Genomic DNA, 22,170 nt, shown 5'->3' with positions numbered 1-22,170 from the left:
GGGCCTAGAACAGGGTGTACAAGTATACAATGTGCTACAACCAATCAAATGCCTTATACTATTTATTATTATCACTGAAGATTGCTCATTTGCTTTTGTTACTTTGTATGTATGATTTTACTTTCTTTGTGTTATTTGTTGTGTATGTTTGTTTTCCTTTGTTCTTGGATTACATTCTTTTGATAACTGCTATAACCTTCATTCCCTTGATTACTATTTCAAGTATTAGAATCAGCCTTTGTCATCTCTGTGTGATTCGTAGTCTGTGCTTTATGACTATTTGAGTACTTTGAAGATGCCAAACAGTTACATTAAAATACATCCATATTACCAAAATTACTACGCTAACATTATGAGAAAATAGTGACCAGGAAAGGCATTTTTTCTGAAACATGTCATTATTTAGCATATGCCCTCATTAACCATTTCTAACGTTCCCGTATCTTGACATGCTAAAAAGGTTAATTTTCAAAGTATCACTTTAAATTTCCCGAAAAAAGGTATCTTAATGTTGCATACCATTGCTAAGCATGGAAAATAATGGCTGCAACCTTAAAATGTTGAGAACATGAAAAGTGTTATTACCGAATTTTATTTATTTTCGCTCGAATCTTTGTTCCTTCTACTGTTTGACTGTTGTTAATGAGAGCCCACGTTTAATCCATGCCTTGTTGTGATCTAATAGATAGATTTAAAGTTTTTAAATGTCATATTTGATGAACCAAACAAAGGTCAAACACTTCAGAATCTTGTATTTTGCGGGAGGAAATGAAATCTTCACACGCAATTATAAAGTTTCCGGGTTTCAACGACAAATAGTAGTAAATGATTTTTTATGATGTACGATGGAAAATACACCTAAAATCATGTTTAGTTATTTATTAATTGTGATTTTTTTATTATTTGTGGATACAGTTAAATGCAAAGCAGGTAAAATTTGTGTATTCGTATTCATTTTACATCTTTTTGTAAATTCGATGATTAAATTTATTACATATAAATTATTCTTTAGTAAGATATTAAAATCATTTCTCTGCTGAGATGGGGAAAATATACTTTCAGCATTCAAGCGTAAGCAACCATGTAAAAATCTAATTTCATTACAGAGAATAGATAAACGATTTAAGTGAAGATTGAGCTGATGGAGAATTAGTAGAATTAATATGGGGGCTGATATACCCCCCGTGAACCCCCCACCCCCACTCATCAACCAAAATTTGATTTTCAGGTACCCTTATACCTCCCAATTAAGAATATTTTTGTCCCCAAAAAAAAATTGAAAACATTAATAGTCCAGGGATTTTGACATTGAAAACTGTCAATTTAAGCAATTTTTCGGCGGGGTAAGGGTATATTTTTGCCCACTTTACCCCATAACCCTAAGTGTTACCAAAACTTTCTTTGTACCATTGTAAAGCTGAGACACGATAATGTCTACATTTGTTTAGTTTATTCACACATGCTATCCCAGGAAAGCTTATACTCTCAAATAATTGAGTCACAAAAGTCTTGGCTTTTTGATCCATTGGGGTACAAATATAGGCTTATACTGAAATTGAATCCGAGAATATTCTTTGTCGACAAATTGAATCGGTAATGGGAGGTATATAGGTACATGAAAATGACCTAAATTGACGAGTGGGAGGGGGACGGGGTGCACGGTGGACCCTCAAAGCCAATAGACTAAATCACTAAAGAAATACTCGGTACATTCAATCATATGATGATTGAAAAGTTGTATGCACTTTGGCTTTGAATTTAACAAATGTTTCATTTTAATTTGAAACTGAACATCCGGATTAAGTTATAACAGCCCATGCCCATGCCTACTATATTATAAAAAAAATATTTAAACAAACTCCATAGATACCCTGTCATTACATACTCTTCATCAGGGCAAAGAGTAAAATTAATGATAATTTGAATTTCTATGTATGCCGCAAAGGTCGTATAATGGGTTATTTCAGTCATAATATTGATAAACATGTAGATTACATGGTTAATCCATGCATTTTTATGTTTTAATGTATCATTTTTCCAATTAGAAATATACAGTTGAACACCAAAAAAATTAATTTACGCAATTGTGCTTTTATCATAAAAAATAACTGCCTTGTAAAATTCGATAAAAGTAATCAGGGAACAAAGATTCTAAACGAAAGAGGAAGGGAGTACTATGACACCTTGAACAAATTTCTTTTCATGGTTCAGATAGATATATCGTAACGATTCATGCGTTAATGATGACGACCATAAAACTTCTGTAGGGATGACTTCAATCTTGTAGCAATATAAACCTATTTCATTGGCTAAGTTGTGAGAAAACTAGCGCGCAAGAAAAAAATAGGCTAAGTTACGACAATATCTGGTATAACGTACTGAAGGGATGTTTCCCCAGATGAAAGGAAAATTGACAGCAAGGAAAGATAAGTAATTGCGTTTATCGTATAGTTTGGTCAATAGTTTTCTATTCCCATCGATCTCTGCGTGTAGATCAAGATATGAGCTTGACTTCCCATAATAAAATATGAGAGATAAAAAATACCTGAAAACAAAGTTTTATTGTACAACCTTTGGTGTAAAGATAATAACTTATCTGTTTATAGTTAATACAATACAAACGTTTAGACTATTTTTTATGTAATTTTGTTATTCTTACTTTACATTTACACAAATGAGATGTTGAAAATTTCTACTCGGGAATTTGTATGTTTTACAATAATATTTCAAGTCCGTGAAAGTATTTTTACAACCTTGAATGCACTTGCTTGGTTGATAAATAAATGGTTATCAACAAACAATAAAAGTATAAGTTATGCTTCTTCTGTGAGGTGTTTTGATTTTAATGTTTATACATTTTGCTGTCCTTCTCTATATGTATATGTAAAGTCACACACATCTTTAAGTTAAGGAATTTAACACACTTTAACAAAAATTTTACTTCCTGCTTTTAATCAAACATAAGAACATGACATACCAATAACGTAGATGGGATTTGGACAGTATCGGCTGCTTCAAGTCATTATCTATTTTGTGTAATTTTCTTCTGTGTGGATACCTTAAAGAGATATCATGTGCAAATTTTTTAATATTTATACAGAGCAATACAACTTTTGCGTACCAACGATGGGTTATATTCACCTAAGAGATTGTAATTACAAATAATTAGTTTATAACACTTGTTTGTGGCAATGGAAGTCCGTTCGTCCGTAGAACAAAGTAATTATTTTTTGCTGTCATGAATTAAAGTTTACGAGCTGTAATTTCACAGAGGTCAGAAAAAATATTTGGTGCAGCAGAGTAATTACAATTTTAATACATGTATACAAGGTAATATATTCATTTTATATCAACAGAGTTAATGATCAAATACTTGTTTTTTACAACTTCTCAGAGATAACTCTTCATTTGGAAATTAAAAAAAAAAACTGTTTATATCACATCCAAGCCTGATCCATTGAAAATAGTTACCACTCTACTTTTGCTTTATATTTACCATGTATGAATATACATTGATGAATTTCAATCTCTTAATCTTATGTAGTGACAAGCAAGGTTAGGGGAGAAATAAGGATAAAACAAGGTAAATATTTCACACGAGTTTCAACCAGTCCTACATGCAAGGCTGACCACTCAATTATGGGTTAAACTTGAAATCATGTTTTCTTGTGTGTCTTCCCTAGAGGAAATCAAATTTTCAAATTTTCATAAGTTGAATAGTGATGATCTGATGATACAATATTCATATGCTAAAGCATGCTGATAAAATTAAATACTGAAACAGAAAATATATGTTTTGGATATAACTAATTTCAATGTAGATTTCACATTAGAATTGGGCAAATTATTAACAGAACTGATATTTGCATTCAGTGTTGCTGCATTATATTGTTGGAAAACCCGAAATAAACGATCATAATAATTATAAAAAAATTAATCTCATATGACAATAGTCATAAAATATCTGATGTAAATGTTGTAAATACTGCATAATATTGACAGAGATTATTAACTAGGCTATAAAACTCTTTGGTATTTACTTAAATATTTTTTGTAATGGATTAATCAGTTTTGACATTATTTAGGTAATGGACAGTAAAAATGTAGTTTTATATACTTCTTAGGTAATGTTTTCCCAAATACATGAACAATATACATAAGTTACGACCTTATTCGTGAGCTGAATTTAATATTTAAATTGGATTTAAAGAAAATGTAAGAAATCATTATCCTACTGACACTATGTAGTTGTATTAATAATCCTGTTGTGACATGAATAGATTATTGGAATTATGTTTTTGCAAAATATAAGGAATATCCACCAAGAAATACATATTTTTTTCTATGTGTAACGTCTTTTTTTGTAGTAACAATGATGTATTTTTGAGTCGAGATTTTAAATGAGTTTGAGGAATGGAAGTATAAAGAATTGAAAAATCGAAGCTTGAATTGAGGGTCTTCAGAAAATCTTTCGAATTATTAAAGATCCACGTTAAATTAATGCCACTTCGGGAATAACAAATGTCGTGGTACGACTGGAGACCCTTTTTGACAATCGTGAGTGTCAGTTTAAAGTTTTGTTTTGAAAGAGGTTTGGTTGTACACTTTACAGATCCAGCGATGTAGCGTTGTTTATATGCATTATTGTGGACTTTAGGAATCCAGTACATAGACGGTAGATCACAATCATCATTTTTGGTAAGGAGACCAAAAGAGTATAGTTCAGACTTATGGCTTTCCACTATGTCTTTTTCTTTGGGTGGACGGGGGGGGGGGGGTTGTAGCAGTATAGGTCTTATTACGGCTATTATTTTTTACTGCAATGACTGATAATAAAAATGGGATGTAATGTGTTTAACTGTAAATTACAATATTGTTTTCGGCTTTGTCTGTTGGTACGACAACATAGTTGTCATGCGGTAAACCATGTTTTCTTACACTAGAGTCTTTGAAGACTTAAACATTTCATGCGTTTCAAAATTAGAGACCATATAGCAAATCAGTGTCATCTTGTTTTCGTTTAATCCATTTTCTTGGATAGTCCTCCACGGCAACCATAAGAAATTTATGGAGCATAGTTCACAGTAATTGGGACCTTTTGAAAGGACCTTAGGGAGAGATTCGTTTAAACCTTATGAAAAAAAGTTGCATTAACTATTTTCGGAGTGTTTAAAAACTTGCTTGATGTGCTTTATAAATATCATGACCATGTGGACTCTTTCGAATCTGTTCAAAGTTTTTATTTTTCAACTTTATACACTACACTTCCACACAATCAAATAAAACAAAAATTCATATATCATATCAAATGGTCATTTAATAAATCGGAATGTAAATATATTTGCTCGAATTATTTTTGGTCATTTTTTATAACAGACATAAAAACTACACTAATTGGACTTCTTTTAATATGCTTAGTTTGCACATTTGTATAATCTATAACCTTGGTTCCCTTGATTACTCTTATTTTTAGTTTATTTATTTCCGTTATAAAAAGTGACTCAAACCTTTTTAAACTTATTTTTAGGTGTGGTTAATTGTGTAATATTTTTTTCACAGTCACCAGATTTTAAATGGGTGATCACGCCGAAGTGCATTAACCCTGCCGAATGTTTTGCGCCTGTCCAATGTCAGGAATATCTGGCCCCTGTTTGTCTTGTTTCGTTTACAACTTTAATTAATATTTATGTTACTTGAGTACATAGTGACAATTTTTTCGCTGTATCTGCGCACAATGATAGTGTGGGGTTAGCTGCAGCCCGCCTTATAGTATGAGGTTTTCCTTGACGATCATTGAAGAACAATGGGTGGACCTGGACTGACATTTTCATCCCAATTGGGTTTTTGTCTCTTTGATATATTCACCATACCTTTTATCGTTATATTTCTCAAATATACAATATTGAAAATTAAAATACAAATGTACTGTGCAACATCTTTTGACATTATGAAACATGTTTTCACTCCTTTTATTCGTGGATATTATATAGACAATAGCAGTATATTGACTTGAAATAAAAAATGTTTAGAATCGAGGAAAGACAAGAAAGAAAGTAGGCGGAGCCAAAATATCACATTCTGTCGGAGACTGTATATCACTAGTAAATATACTGTCAATGCATTTTGGTTGCTCAAATATAGCCATCGCATTGAATTACAAGAACCATTGTATTCAGTCTACTTGTAGAATTTAATAGAACTGAACAGAAGATTCGTATCCGTTTACAATGCATATCTACCAAATTCACTCAGGATCGCATTATGTGAAGCATTTTCATAAACAGCTGCACTGTAGCACTATATAAGCTTTGAAGTTTAACTATTTAAACTTGTGCAGATTGAAAGCGCCATATTATTGACTTTGCTTTTCGACTTGAAATAAACAATCAACAGTTTTGCTGAACATTGTCTAATGTAAATATTTTGAAAAGTATTTCGCAATAAGGTTTAGGCTTTAAATTGCATTTCCAGTGCTGAAAAAGCATTCCAGGCAGGTTACATGGAAAGATTCATTTAAAGTTTGCGACATTTTTGGTGGTTCATCCGTGTTCCAAGACTGTCAGGCAAATAGCTGTAACGCCTCTAGAGCTAAAGGAAGAGTGAAAGACTTGGCAGCTGGGTTGGAACAGTCGTACTGGATAAACGGCTATGTACAAAGATCTCCTGTTGTAAAGTATAAAGGTAAGTTATTACACGGAAATAAAGCATCGGAAAACAAGATTATAAAAAAAACACGCAAAGTCTGCTTTCTTGCTTTAAAAATGCTGGGAAATATAACCTGGTGTATGCGCTATTTAAGTATTACCTAAATTAAATATTCAAATAGTGTAACGCATATGCAAAAGTAAAATGTGTACAAAAGAAAATCAAGGAGACGAAGATTCGAATGGTAAACATACACATACACACACACATGACGTATCAAAGAATTTAAAGAAACAAAAGTAAATAAGCAACCCGGACTCGACTTAAAACTGAAAGAAGGGGAAGGTGCATCTCTGCTTTTAACGATGAACCTTGCGACATGAAACAAACGACATGTTATGACATATTGTGCTTTAGTGGAATCCCGTCTACTTATAAAGTATAAAAATACGTTCAGGTTTTATTCTAATTAATAAACCAATATTATTTAAGGTTGCTTCTTTGTGAATGAGTCGATGATAGAAGAAAAACTCAACAAATTTGATGACAACCCTAAAGATTTGAATAACACAATCCACTTTTGCTCGTCACAATATTCTACTTTGAGCAGGTTTTTATACTTACAGGTACAGTCAGATATCAGTGCATAAGTAAATATGTTTAATTTCGAGAGACAAATGCAAAGTAACAAAAATATAAAAGCACGTAAAAACAGGAACAAAAACAAACAATATGGATAAATTTTATCTTTCAATTTGCGTTGTTTCCAAATAAACACAAACAGACAATACTAGAAACGTTTAGAGATCACATGTTACATACTACCGACACCATACACAAACGAAAGATACTAGAAACGTTTAGAGAGATCACTTGTTACCTACCACCGACACAATGCACCAACAAAAGATATTAAAAATGTTAGGAATAATTATAAGTTAAACACTATGGACATACAACCAATGCTATAAATGTTGTGAGTGATCACTTGTTACACACTACCGTCAAAATACAAACAAAGGATAAGAATTGTTAGGAGTTGCCACAATTTACATCCCCCACACGTTAGATATTTTTATTTATTTGATTTGTTTTTGTCGTTAAATGTGTAGAATGTCACACAAAGGAACACAAACAATCAAAACCTGAAACGTGAGGAAAGATCAAAAGTTAAACACTAATATATACATACAACCAAGTACAAAAACGTTACACTACCGACAAGATATACAAACAACCAATTACAAAAACGACCACCACCAAATGCACGAACGACAATACTAGAATAAGGACATAAATACGAAATATATTCCATGCATTAAAAAAAAAAGAACATTTATCATGGGGTGTCTGACTCTTTTTGAAATTAAATGTGTTATACATTGTTCATGTAAATATCATCATTATGCTATGAATTCTTTTTATTACGACATAATCAATGCTAGCAAAGTATCAAAATGACTGGGACACCTGATGTATAATGTGATAATGAACACATACATAGAATAATATATAATCGATTGATACGAACAGACGTTCGAAACGCCTTATGTTCGGATGTCGGGATAAGATTAAGCCCATCTTTACAATTAAACTTGAGCAGATTGAACAAATGGAATTTCACTGCATAAAGAAATTGACAATCAAAATTGTCTGTGTGATCTACTTCTAGATAAACAAAAGTAGCAAGGAGGCAAACTTCAGCATTTCTGATATTTAAGAAATTAATTAAGAAATCGCAGATTATGTGCATGGTGATAAAAAACGAATATACTAAACCAAATAGACTTTTAAAGATACATTAACAAACAACAAAATAATTTAATCATTTATTAAAACTGCATTTGTACAGTTTTAATTCTATTTTTCGCCACTACTCCAGAAGATTGCCGATAGGCTATTCACCTGGCTAAAAATACTTTAACCTTGGTTAAAAAATAACAATAACAGATACACAGTTAAGCACGTGTCTTGTTTTTGTACATTTCATCTAGTACTTGATTAGTTATAAAGAGGAATAATGACCATATTTGTGCCACATTATATCACAATACGTAAATTTCAAAAGGATCCTTGCGTTATATTCGAACTGTTTTTGTACGGCTTGAGTCCGTCGGTCTTCCTTGCCGTTGAATAACCACTTTCGCTTTTGCAATCAGATTTGTTATTAAAGAAGCGACCCTTAGAGCACATGCGCGGATTAAGGTCACCAGAAGTCACATGCACACGAATTTAACTGGGTCTATTTATTATCTTGCGGCGAGACAATAAATATATACACACCTATTTCATGTATTTAATGCATTTCATGTGTAGATAACAAATGAAATTATACAAGAAAAGTACAATTTAGTAGAAATAATTTAAGATTAAGGCATATTTCAACAGAAACAAAAATTTACGAAAATGACAGCTACTGCGCCATTAATATAATTCTTATGTTCTGATTATATAAATCATTATGTCAATAGACATAATTTGATGTGATATCTATTTTGAAGGCATCTTATGCGTGTTTTTGGATTTTCAAATCTTTTGGATAAAAACAAATGCAAGTTCTAATTTCTTTTTGAAAGATTCTACCACCATCATCTTCCCTGATCAAAGACAATGAGGAGGAAAACGGACGTGTATTTCATTGTATAATGATTCAAACTTTGATAGGAATACCAGCCTCCTACGTCAACTGTGACCAAAAGTGTGGCGATAATTTTTCAACTATGTGTGGTGGAATGAGAGTTGACAATGAAACAGCATTTTATAGTGCATACGAAATTCTGAGGACAAATTGTAAGTATTAAAATGTGGGGAATACAGTAATGTATATAAACAGAACGTAACAAATGATCAAATTAAACACAAATAAATATAGTAGATGAAGTACCTAAAAAGTCATATATATGGGTTTGCCTAAAAGCGAGGTATTGGTGACTCATCATGTCTCCAGATAATCAATGGAACTGTACATATAAACGTGTTACGTCCTAATACAACTCTTCCTATGTTCACTCCCTTTGGTCTTCTATACATCTTGAAGTTTTTTTTGACTGCTTATAGTGTTTATTATTGTTCATAATGTTTCCAGTATTTTTCTTTTATAATAACGTAAGTCTTAATATCTCCAGTTGCAAAATTCCATTTGCATTTTTATTTTTGAAAATAATTATTTTGAGACCTGCTGAATGATCTTCAGTTAAAATTATTGGGGATTAAGAATTGCATTAGTATCTTCTCATGGCCATGTTTTTTCATGGATCCAAAATCCCAACGATCTTTTCTGGGGGATACCCTATGGAACAAAAATGCCAATCTTCACTGAATTCTATAAAATAGTATTTGAGAAGATTTTCAAATTTGTACATGCAAAAATGCCAATAAAGCTGTATCAGGGGCAATAACTCCTACATCATGTGACCAATCGTTTTAAAAATTTCGACAGGTCCGTCTCTTAATACAGAGCAATAGTTGCTAAAATTTTGCCATAGGCAACGGTTTATGAGTTATTTGCAAAAGAATGCTTTAGACCACTGTTTTATTTTCAGAAACGGCGACTATGTTTTTTTCACGAATCATAAATTCCAACGGTCATATTGTGCACAATACTCTAAAGAGCAATCTTGTTAAGTTTACATCTCGTCAGTCTAGTAGGAAATTATTTTAAAAAATTTGTCCAAGACCACGACGACGGACGTCAAGTGATGGCATCAGCTAACTTGGCCTTTAGCGAGCTGAGCTAAAAATGCTTTGATATGCAAACTAAGCTAACTATGATTTTCTAAATTTATGCCGATTATAAATCCAATTCCATAACGATAATGTTTTATTGTACTTTTTTTCTTTATTCTTTCACAAAACAAAATTATTTCCGATGTTTATTTTAAATCTTTGACTACCTGGTACTTAAATCGGTCCGTCGTATATGTATTGTTCTATTTTTAGATACTACAATATCTATTTCAGTTCTAGATGCTGCATATGTTATCAACCTATAAACACCGTCTATGCTTGATCATTTATAAAAAAAACCTTTTACTGCCCTACATCTAAGACTAATATATATGTAATCTACTATCTCAAAAATGCTTGCTCTTGAATAAGATGTTGATGTAAAAATCGTTTTCCAACACTTTTTTCAAGTATCTACGCCACTTGGCAGTTCATGCTTTAAATCTAATGGAAAAGGACTGGTAGAACCTGTGTCTTGTAAAAACGTTCTTCGGAGCGTATGTGAATTCTCACAAGGTAAGATATTCTCTCAGCCATGTTCCTTTATTTTACTCAACTTAATAGTTTAAAATTACGGATTGTACAGCTGTGAATGTTGGCGACGATGTGCATATTGTAGTCCCGTGGAATCATGACGAAAAAGATTTCTCATATAATAATCGGAGAAAAATTAATTGTTTTTGTTTTGTTTTGTTTTATCTTGTCTTGTGTTGTTCTTGTTTATTTGTTTATTTGTTTTTTTTTTGTTTTTTTTTGTGTTTTGGTTAAATATTTTAAAAATTTCCACCCATCATTCCACCTTTATATTAGATTTATCGACACATCCGTTGAACCATGTATAATTGTTTTAATTGAATAAATGACAGATGGAAAACTTTTCAGATGTGTTTCTCTTTAGTATTTTTATCACTTGTAGGAAAAGAGAACATCAAATGCATTGACAAAACGCACTCTTGGTTCGAAGCCCAAACCACGTGTTTGTTTGATAAAGGTTACTTAATAAATGATAAATCGACATCTTGTATGGACGGTAATGAAGACTACTGGATCGGACATTTTGCCGTAGACGCATTGACATGGAATAACGGTAAAAAAAGTTAAAGCGCTCAACGGGTCCTGTTCAGAAAACAAAAACCAAAAATAAAAGCAAGCAAGCAAACAAAAACAAAAAAACAAAAAACAAAAAAAAAAGAAAAGAAAACAAATAACAGGAAACAGTTGTAAAGCCATTTTTGTCCATTAAAAAAAAAACTATAATTTTTAATTTTGAGCATAAGGCAATATTTGTACTCGCTGTTTTTTATGTATTTGTTTGTTTGTTTGTTTGCTTTTTGGGGGGGGATTGATTTGCTTATCATTCGTTTTTATCTTCTTTATTTTTTGTTTTGATTGTCGCATTAATGATTCTTAGCATTTTGTTTTATTTTCTGAATTAAGTACTTTCGATCGAAAAAGAGGATAAAATCTTATTAAACTGGAAGTATACACAGAAATATCTGTCGTCATACAGTTGATGGCACTTAAAAACCTTTTCACATTAAAGAAATTTTGTGATAATTAAGCATTTGATATATTTTCAAATTACATTTGGTATTCATCTTTAATATTCAATAATCCAAACCATGAAACTACATAATTGTTTATATATACATAATTCATGTTGAAGTTTGTTATTTTTTTAATCAATTTTATTCTATTTTTTGTTGATATCATGCACACTATATATCTATATGCTGTTTGGGATCTGCACAGGGAATATGGACCCATGTTTGTCTTGAACATTTCGAATAGCATTTATTTGCTACTTAAGGATCTTCAAACACCCTTTCCGATATCTGTCGTAGGGGCGACTTTCTATTTAATTTAAAATTCGGTTCACATTATCAAAAACATCAAGAAACAGAGACGATCTATATAGTAAATATAGCAAACAGAATATAAAAATAACATATAAAACATACATATCGAAAACATGAAAGCACGAAAAAAACCTACAAAAATAAATAAATAAATAAATAAGCACTTGCAAAATGATCTTCAAACGAAACCGAAAATAGCAGCTGGTGATTTCGGTCAATATGTTTTACATTCCTACCCGTATTAAAACCCCTATTTTTTCGATTAAAATTAACCAAATCGGAGTGAACCATGACAAAAATGTTTTGTTGTAAAGTGTCAGTTTTATTTTCTGAATATGATTTTTATCTCAAAAGTGCAACAACCAATTGACAAATTAAGAGTGGTTTGGTAAATGTAGCTAAATTACAAAGACATGTTAATTTTGTGGGTTTGTGATATCCATGAATCAACTCCTGCCTGTTTTTTTTAATTAAAAAACTGCTACTTTGATAGAAGAGGAGCTTGATGAAGAATGATAAGTGTAACCATTCAACAGCAAAACATATCGGTAGTAATCTTTTCTTCATTTAAAGAGAATATACCAAACAATACCCACTGCCTGAAACTTGCAATCTCAAAGATAAACGCTACAGATTACAAATACAGATTGGAAATAGAAGACTGTAATAAGAAACTTTACCCACTTTGTGGTAAGTATATGAACTAATTTTACCAAGTATTGAAGAGGCTTTTCATGTAAAAATCAGGAAGATCCTATGATGGGTAGCACAGGATAAGTTTTATCCCACTTTTTTTTTTATTTCAATGTAACGTATACATAATATGTATGTCAAACACTATAAAGTTATGAATAAAAAATGAATGACTCAGACTTTTAAGAAAAGCTGAGGACGCTTACCCTACCGGTGCACATGGTCAATGCTCCCAGCTTTTTAATGATGTCCGAGTTGCTAATTTTCTTTTACTGCTTTGTACTTATTGGTTATTTTTTGTTCTTTGTTGTGTGTGTGTAATTTGCCCATGCTTGGTCTTTGGCCCTGGATTACATTCTTTTAATTTCTACTTCGTTCCCTTTACACAGAAAACAATTGCAATGTTCTCATTTGCTTTTGTTACTTTGTATGTATGATTTTAGTTACTTTATGTTTTTTGTTTGTATATCTGTTTTCCATGTCTGGTCTTTGTCCCTGGATTACATTCCTTTGATTACAGCTATAACCTTTGTTCCCTTGATTACTATTCTCTAACAAAGCAACAAAATAGTACTCAACTTAATGAGTTTTCTGCTTTTTTTCAATGAATTGTATTGTTTTTTATGTGAATTATTTCTCTTTAACCTTCGCAGATAATCAAAAACTAGTACGAAACGTTGAGAGAAGATGCATATTTAATATGATATTGGTGTAAATGTGTTACTCACTGCCTGGTTTTTACATGGACCCCCTCTTAAAAATTAATGATTACCATTCAAAAGTGTATGAATAAGTATAACACATGACAACCTTCTTTAATTTAAGGCTCTAAACACCCAATGTAATTCCCATCGCTTCAATTCTTATAGTTTCATGTTATGTATGTAGTGAAACATTATATCTGACGTTAAATCTGAAAAGTCAAGGAAGATTACTACCTACGCATGTAAGTTAGTGAACAAAAATAGTATGAATATTTCCACGTTTGTCCAATACGATCAGGGTCTTTATTCTAAAACATAATTGAATTATTTAAACTTTACAATATAAACAGGAGATTTAAAGACTATGACTCTCTTCTCTAATAGATACAAGTTCATTAATGCAAATTTGATTGGTACCGTCTCCCGAGGGATATATCACGAGTGTACAGGACTATAAAAAGTTTTCTGAAAATAATGAATAGCAATATGACAAACATTCATCAGCCTATATGGTCCTTTAGAAGCGTGTGATTTCAATTCTATACTGATTTCGTTTTAAAGACATTTCAGTTTGTAGTAGACGGCGGTGGCCATACTAATGTCTTAATTTGTTGTTTATTTTTATATGTTTGTTAGCTAGCACCCTTACGCTTGTACTGTCACACATGATAGCCAAATCAAATGGTAAACCGTAAACGTCTTTGCTGATAACAAAAGATCACTATTAGTTAATTTCTCAAACCAATTGAACGATTATAAATAGTAAAAAAAAATACTTATGTTGAAGAAAGAACAGACGCACATGTCGAAAAACTCACACTTCAATAATCTTTATTGAAAAGAATAAGTACCATTTATTGCCTGTGAACTCTATTGTTTACACAACTTTATACATAAATTCGTTAAACCATTTATTTTTAAATCAGGAACCTAATCTCTGTTAACTAACATAATTCCAGCACCTATTTTGCCTTAAATGAAAAAGCTTTTTTAATTTGCACAGACAGTGGGTATATCAGTATAGCACGGAAATGTGTTACAATGTATTGCATTTTGTACATTCAGAAGACGACATTAAGGAAGCAAGATCGCAAGAAAACAGTACCATGTTTGAGTTCCCCACCTTCTCCGAAACTCCTGAAATCGGTTCGTATGAGGCGACAAAGTGTAGTTTTTATTTTGTACACGAAGCGTTCTTACAAGTTTAGTAATAACGCGTTCGACACGCGTGGTGGACATGGTTTGATCCACGACAAAATTTCGACATTGTTAGACATTGGATTCAGTTTCTTTTGAATTACACATGGGTATATTACAGGTAGGGTGCAGAGTGGTTGATTCGGGGTAAGAGGGTTGAATCAAGCGTTTTCATTCGTCAAGAAGTTTTGATTGATGTTTGCGGGCAAGTATACACCTGATTAGACCTGTCGATTCTGTTGAAGTAGAATATTTCAAAGTAGGTAAACAGTTTCGCCCCGAGAGAAAATATTGGAATGTCGAATGTAAAAGTAAACAATAATCATTGACAGAAGACAGCCAGATAATGACAATTAAGAAAAATACAAAAAAAAAGAACGAAAACAAATTAGTATACACATAAACGGACAACAAGAACCCTTTTATAAATGGTGGGTTAATTCAAGTGCTTCAAGATGTTGAGTAGTTGCCAAAGACACAACCAACAAAAAATGTTCATATCAAACTTAAATTATTTCAAAATAAATTAATTTGAGATAAATACAGTAATCTGATTGGTTAAAATAATTTTGTTATAACTCAATGGATAAAAGAAAATACTGACACAATTTAGATTAATTTATTAGAATTGGTTATGATAAATATTTGTTTATTGAAAAATAACATAAATTTTCCATGTGCATATTTTGTTTATTGCACTTCGCTTCGCGCAATAAACAATATGCTCATGGAAAATTTTTATTATTGCCAATTCTTAAAGATTGAATCAATCAAATTGAGCATTCATTCTTTTTGCCGACAATAACCAAATAAAAACTTTTACCAGCAAATCTTAAGCTAAATTTTATTTTTTCAGTTGATTTGGACAAGTATTTTATTCAGTTATCGGTGTGGGTCAAGGAAAATATAAACAAATTTCATTATATACATATATTTTTTTTCTAGGAATAGGAGATGACAATAGCAAAAAGGATCCCTTCAAGGATTTTGATACTGTATCCTCAATGCAACCAACTGGTGAGAGAAAACAATTAAAAAGCATTAGTTTCAAAAACTGTATTGTCCCGTTAATTGTCCTCTTGTTAACAATTTAAGCGTCAGTCCCTGTAAGAATCAGGCAGTAGATGAAACGTGGTATGAAAAAAATTCATCATTTAAATAGTGTAATTTGACTATATGCACAATCAGAATCAAGGAAAACAGATAAGATTTTCCATATCATGCTGGACCATTGAGTCACAATGTCATTGAAATTCAAGGAAAATAAAACATTTCAAGGGCAGATAACTCTTTCAAAAACCTCATTTTTCTAAGATTTTATTGAAAAAATTCTTAGCAAAGCCAGCAATGCAGTGATCAAATAATAGTCTTTTCAAATAGAGAAAGTATCTTTGAGTGATATCACATTGTCAGATTGGTGAATTTTTGACATGCATGTTTCTGATTTTTCCCATTTTGCCTGATTTTTACAAATACTTACACTTAACAACATAATAGTGGAGGTCACACAAATATCAACATTAATATCTACAATATTATTAACGTGTATATTGGATAGGTAAATAATGATAATGAAGGACTTCAGTATTACACGCATGAAGGTCCAATTGATGAAGAGGGGTTTCAGGATTTTAATTACGAAGACTAATTTAAGTTGAAATGTTCTTAAATAAATTTTAATTTGGCATCGTGCTTTTTCATACACACAAAAAAATATCCAAATATTATGCTCGCAAATGACAAAAGCATTTTGTCGATTCATATGCTAATCATTTGTTCATCAATTCATCATATGATAATCATATGATGTTTTACATATACTATTTATATGATAGTCAAATGTCCTTATCATTTGCTTGATAGCATATAATAATCATAGGTTAGTGAAAACAATATAGTTATCATATGATTATGATACAATTATCAAACTGAAATGAAAAATTGTCAAATGATAGTTCCATGTTGTAGAGCACATGATTATCAAGTGTAGAAGTAGAATTACTATTGAATGTGTACATGGACCTACATTTTATTGTATTATACAGAAAAGAAGACGTGGTCATTTTAATACATTTTATCTATTGTTAAATTATCTATTTCAGGATTAAGAGAAGATATTACTTCTATAAATAACAACAAGAACACTAAAAATAATTCAATACAACCCAAGCGTGAAATAAGTAAGATGAAAATCAATGTGATAAGGAATCCTGGTTTTTTGAAGACTTGTATTTAGTCATTGTCTTTTTTTATCTTTTGTCTCCAGTTATCATTAGAACAAAAAAAAGTCACGACCAAATAGTAGATAATCAAAGTAACAGCATTCATTCCATTATAGGAAAAAAATGAAAATGAAATTAACTACCATAACAAACAAGTTTTGGTCGTTTCTGTTTGTACATTTCATCTTAAGTGTTCTTTGTCCGTTGTCCTCTCGAAGTTATTTGATTTGTTTGCTTCTAGTGTTGTTTTCTCTTGGTGTTTCTTGATTTATTTTCTTTTTTGATTTCAATATATGTTACTAGATTTGTTTTCAATAGATGTTACTAGATTTGTTTTCAATAGATGTTACTAGATTCCTTTTCTTCTAGTGTTGCTGGATTTGTTTTCTCTTGGTGTTACTGGATTTGTTTTCTCCTAATGTTACTGAATTTGTTTTAACCACTGGTTTCATTCGTTTTAAACGTCAAAATGTCTTCGTCTTTTTTATATGTTTGACTTTATTGACCAACTATTGACCATTAACACATTAGTTATATATAATTAAGAATAATCTGGTCGATTCATACATACCGAAAACGATCCTAGTAGCGGTGAATTAAGATCGTCACATTGTGATATTTATATTTATACGGAGCCTTGTATACGAGGCTAACGATAGATGTTCGGTCATACCCAAATAGGTATCAGACATGCCCACAAAAAAATCAGTGAAAAGAATTCACAGTGAGGTAGCCTTTAAATTTATTAAAAATTTAAATACGCAATTCAAAAACCAAGAAAGGAATTATTTACAGGATCTTGAACCGGTACGTTTAATTATTATTCTTTAAACTAGTTTACCGATCTTATATCGTCTCTCTCAGCTATCGTTTCTTGTTTTGAATGACTTAACAAACGTAATAGAAATGTATAAATGAGATGCTCGGCTGTAGGCTGTGCTTAACTCATATTAGTATTTATTTCGATATGCTTTAGATACTGCTATTTCTTATTCCTACTATAGAGTAGATTTTGTTCCTCAAGATTTCACTTTTAAAAAATAATAGAGCACAGTCTATACGTTCGTTTTCTATATGGAAGTATAGATAACTCCAAGAAAACTCTAACCTGATATTATTCCAAAGTGTAATTTACCATTGATTTAATACAGGTAGTATCATCGTTGGAATTGTTGGAGCAATAGTTGTACTTGTCATTATATTTGTGATCTTGGTCATTTGTAAACGGTATGTGTCATTAAAAATAAAACTTTCACACACAACTAGTCCGTAAAGATCATACTATGACAACAACAAAGATAATTTTAGACAATTATAATAAAAAAAATTGTATGGCTTAACTGCTTAATAAAATGAGTAGTGATAACACAGAAAAGACGATTTATACAACTTGTATCGGGCTTATACAAATCATGAGGTAAACATAAGTGAGTGATAAAAAGTTCAAAATCTTGTTTTGTATTCGGTGTTTAATCGCTTAAAAATGCATATTTGATTTGACATTTCAGAAAAACTATGCGAAATAAACATCAGGAGGATGAAGCTCAGGTACAAACAGACCTTAATTCAGAATCAGACGCTCAACATGACAGAGTCAACCTCCCCTTAACTGAAGTTCACACACTATTGAATAAAACAGAAGAAGGTATTTATAACCACTTAGAAGGCAGTGAACCAGAACAGACAAACACTAGCTCAAACGCTCTTTATGACATAACAGGGCATGTTGAAAATGAATATGACGTCAGTCAATCCGTGGTCAAACATCGTGGTGAAAACGATTTGTATGACACCAGCACACCTTCTTATGACCTTTACAACACCACTTCTACCAATAGAAACATACCACATGGAAACGACACGTACGATTTATAATGTGTGTAAAGGGATTCATTGAATACCTTCATGTTTACAACACCTGGCCCATATGATATGTCCTGTTGTATTTTTTAATGAAGAGTTTAATAGAACAGTATATCACTGATTCCTTTGTAGAAAGTTGTTCCTCAGTAGTTCATGTGTTATTATTGAAAATCCCTTTTCATATTCCCGACTTAATGCAAATGCAGGTAACTTGGTACATATTTTATCCGACGTGCTGGTTTAAAACAATGTATAGCAGTAGAATTCAAATTCAAATATTCAATTTATTAAAGCCGCGGAAAGTGATTGAATGCTTCTAAATAAATTATTTCAAACCATATGGTACTTACCGAAGGGACAATAATTTAAGTTTCCAAGAAATATATTTACTATTTTCCCTTTCCCAATGAGGCCGCCAACCAGGTTGTCGTGTTAGTGGGTTATGTCCCTTGAAAAAAAACAACTTGCTTTCCGTAAAAATGGAAAAACGGACCATTGGAAATTGATGTTTATTTAATATCATTTTTACCTAATGGTTTTGTATGTAACATATGGAAATGATGTTAATTTGTGCAGGCTTGCTTTTTCTCGTAGTTGCTTAATCATTTTTATGTATCATATGGAAATTGTGCTAATTTGTGCAGGCTTGCTTTTTTGTAATGTTCATTCTAAGTTCAGACAGTCCTTTCATGTAAGGTTTGGTGTCATGTGGATGTTTATAAGACTATCATGACTATTAATACATAATTTGTCTTTACCGGATGAAATATTGGTCAGCAGTTTTGTGTTCTTTGTTCCCTATGAATATTGCTTTTTTTTAGAATTTGCAAACTTGTGTTACAATTATTCCATTACCACAAACAACTGTGATACTGAGAAAGTCCCCTCTGTTTTTAAGCATACCATGACTGTACCAATAGTTATGACTGTTAATAATTCTTCAGTTTTTTTCTACCACGGCTGTTGTATATCGTTCATTAATGCAATAACTATTCGGAGGCTTAAATGCTTGAAGGACATTGCCATCGATGTAATAGGATACATTATTTCAAAAAATATTTTATTTGTATTTCGAAATATATTAATATGTATATTGTCGATACAGGTAAGTTATATATTGTGTTATAAATTGTTGACTTTTTAAAACTTAGTACTAAAATCGGGGCAGGGTCGATAAGCAACCTGGCTCAGGTCGTTACAAATGTTGAACCAAGATGTTGATGTATACATGTACACAATTACTTTGGCATCGAGCTTTAGGATGCATATTAAATTTGGAGTTCAAACATTACAAATGTCGACAAATGACTATATATCTATATAGCACTCCTTTTCCTAAAAACACCCAGCACGCATTCACATAAATCAAGCTTTTAAATTCACACTTGCCAGTACTAATTTTGCCTCTTTTTTTCATTTGACTTATCTCACGAATTATTCATAACGCTCAGAATCTTGGGTACAATATACCCTGACAGGGGTTCATTGCTCAACGATATAAAATAACATATACTTGTAACCATAATCTGATTGGCATCTATTGTTTTTAAGTTACAATTAAAATATTTTGCCTCGTGTCCCTGTTCAGTCCTAATGAATAGAATAGAAAATTCAGTGTCTGGTAAAGATGCAGGAAATACAGAAGAAAATTAAGGCATATCGGAGATCATCACTTGTTTTCAATGAATTTTTATTCCATTCTTCAATTAAAATTAACGTTTTTCTTGTTTATCACGTGATAAAATTTATGTACACTTTTAAGTGTAGGTGTTTGTAAGAATCAGGCAAATTGGGAAAAATCAGATCAGAAACATGCATGTAAAAACCCCACCCATCTGACAATAAAATATCACTCAAGGTTACTTTTTCTATTTGAAAAGACCATTATTTAAACTCTGCATCATTGGCTTTGCTCAGAAATTTTTCAATAGAATGATAGAAAAATGAGCTTTTTGACAGAATTACCTACCCTTGAAATGTTCATTTTCAGTGCATTTAAATGAAATTGTAAATCAAGTTGGCCAGCATCTACAAAATGGTGGCTTTTTTATACCATAGCGGCTGAGCATTTATGATGTATATCGGTAAAGACAAAAATTTGCCGTTCTGAATAACAAAATATTTACATCTAGTTTACCGAAATTAGCTTGAAATTAGAGCGACAACTTATACACCTTCTGCGTCATAACATGATCTTAGCTTTTAAGTACTTCTCCACTGAATAATAAAGAATCGGACAAAATGTGTACAAAGTATGGCACATAAAAAAAAACTAAACAAAAGAAAAACAAAATAGACAAAATAAACAAAAAAACAAACAAAACAAAACAAAACACACGGAGACTTTATAGCAATTTCCAAGTATATATATGGTGATGTTAAACATATTTAGACGTTTATATAATCAAATCGTTTGCAAGTATTAAATACTATTCTTTATAAGGATCAGGCAGTGGGTGACACATATAATTCTCAATTCGGTCTTTTTTGCACCAAATGTATTCAATAGATCTAGAAACAACTGAAAAGCTATTTAGAGCACATGTTTCTAGGCGTGTCAAACACAAGAAGATTAGGTCATTTCAGGTTAGGGGTAATAAATGCATCTATACTCACAACTGTCAAAGAGGGTCTGCAGTCCTACCACGACACTTGTTACTCTCGTAGTGGTATTAATGCAATGTGGATCCTTAAGACAATTAGTTCAAGACTATTTTCAGAATAAATAGCATTAAAATCTACGATTTTTCAACACTGTTTACTTCTATTCTCCATACTCGGTTAAAATCCCGACTTAAAAACAATATACATCGTTGTTTTTTCCAAAAAGATGGTGCACATAGATACAAAAATATAGTTCTTGGAAGAGATTCCTCGTACTTCTAATTCGTAAGAAATAGTTCTAAATCATCTTCCAAATATACAGAAGAAGATGTTTACAAAATGTTGCAATTTTTAAACGAGAACATATTTGTCCAGTGTACAGGACGCGTTTTTCAACAAACAGTCGGTATTCCAATGGGAGCAAATTGTGCTCATCTACTTGTTCTTTGTTGTGCTTGTCTGTTTCCCATGTCTGGTCTTTGTCCCTGAATTACATTCTTTCAATTGCCCTATAACCTTGGTTCCCTTGATTACACTTTCAACGCTGAAACTTCATAGTAAATTTCTTTAAATGACCTTTACCTGATCGTCTATAAAAAGTGAATGGATTAGAAGAAAAAAAGACGCGACGTGTCTTTCATTGGCTCGTATCTAAAA

General features: G+C 31.6%; 1 protein-coding gene across 2 annotated transcripts; it reads left to right on the top strand.

Moving 5' to 3' along the window:
- The first annotated feature begins 798 nt into the window (after positions 1 to 798).
- Positions 799 to 20,486, top strand: LOC148620440 (uncharacterized). Of its 2 annotated transcripts, none has more exons than XM_088581326.1 (12): positions 799 to 930; positions 6,472 to 6,681; positions 7,138 to 7,271; positions 9,222 to 9,435; positions 10,783 to 10,887; positions 11,288 to 11,458; positions 12,804 to 12,920; positions 14,693 to 14,773; positions 15,770 to 15,841; positions 16,927 to 17,004; positions 18,198 to 18,273; positions 18,555 to 20,486. In XM_088581326.1, the coding sequence occupies exons 1-12, from the start codon at positions 846 to 848 to the stop codon at positions 18,919 to 18,921; spliced, it is 1,710 nt and encodes a 569-aa protein (XP_088437452.1). In that variant the 5' UTR covers positions 799 to 845; the 3' UTR covers positions 18,922 to 20,486. The 2 variants fall into 2 exon arrangements, with proteins under 2 accessions (XP_088437452.1, XP_088437453.1); XM_088581327.1 differs by lacking the exon at positions 799 to 930 and adding an exon at positions 4,613 to 4,698.
- The last annotated feature ends 1,684 nt before the right edge of the window (positions 20,487 to 22,170 follow it).

Source organism: Perna viridis, chromosome 4 (assembly GCF_037379345.1).
Source record: "Perna viridis isolate PV_CMFRI_1.1 ecotype Kerala chromosome 4, ASM3737934v1, whole genome shotgun sequence".
Taxonomy (NCBI): Eukaryota; Metazoa; Mollusca; class Bivalvia; order Mytilida; family Mytilidae; genus Perna; species Perna viridis.
Note: the sequence above shows the minus strand (reverse complement) of the source record. Positions and strands in the feature narration are given on the sequence as shown.

Excerpts from the sequence above, each read along its gene's own strand:
- LOC148620440 (XM_088581326.1), top strand. The coding sequence starts at position 846 with ATGGAAAATACACCTAAAATCATGTTTAGTTATTTATTAATTGTGATT. Across the intron at positions 7,272-9,221 it reads GCAGGTTTTTATACTTACAG|ATTCTACCACCATCATCTTC; the intron begins GTACAGTCAGAT and ends TCTTTTTGAAAG. Across the intron at positions 14,774-15,769 it reads CTCCGAAACTCCTGAAATCG|GAATAGGAGATGACAATAGC; the intron begins GTTCGTATGAGG and ends TTTTTTTTCTAG.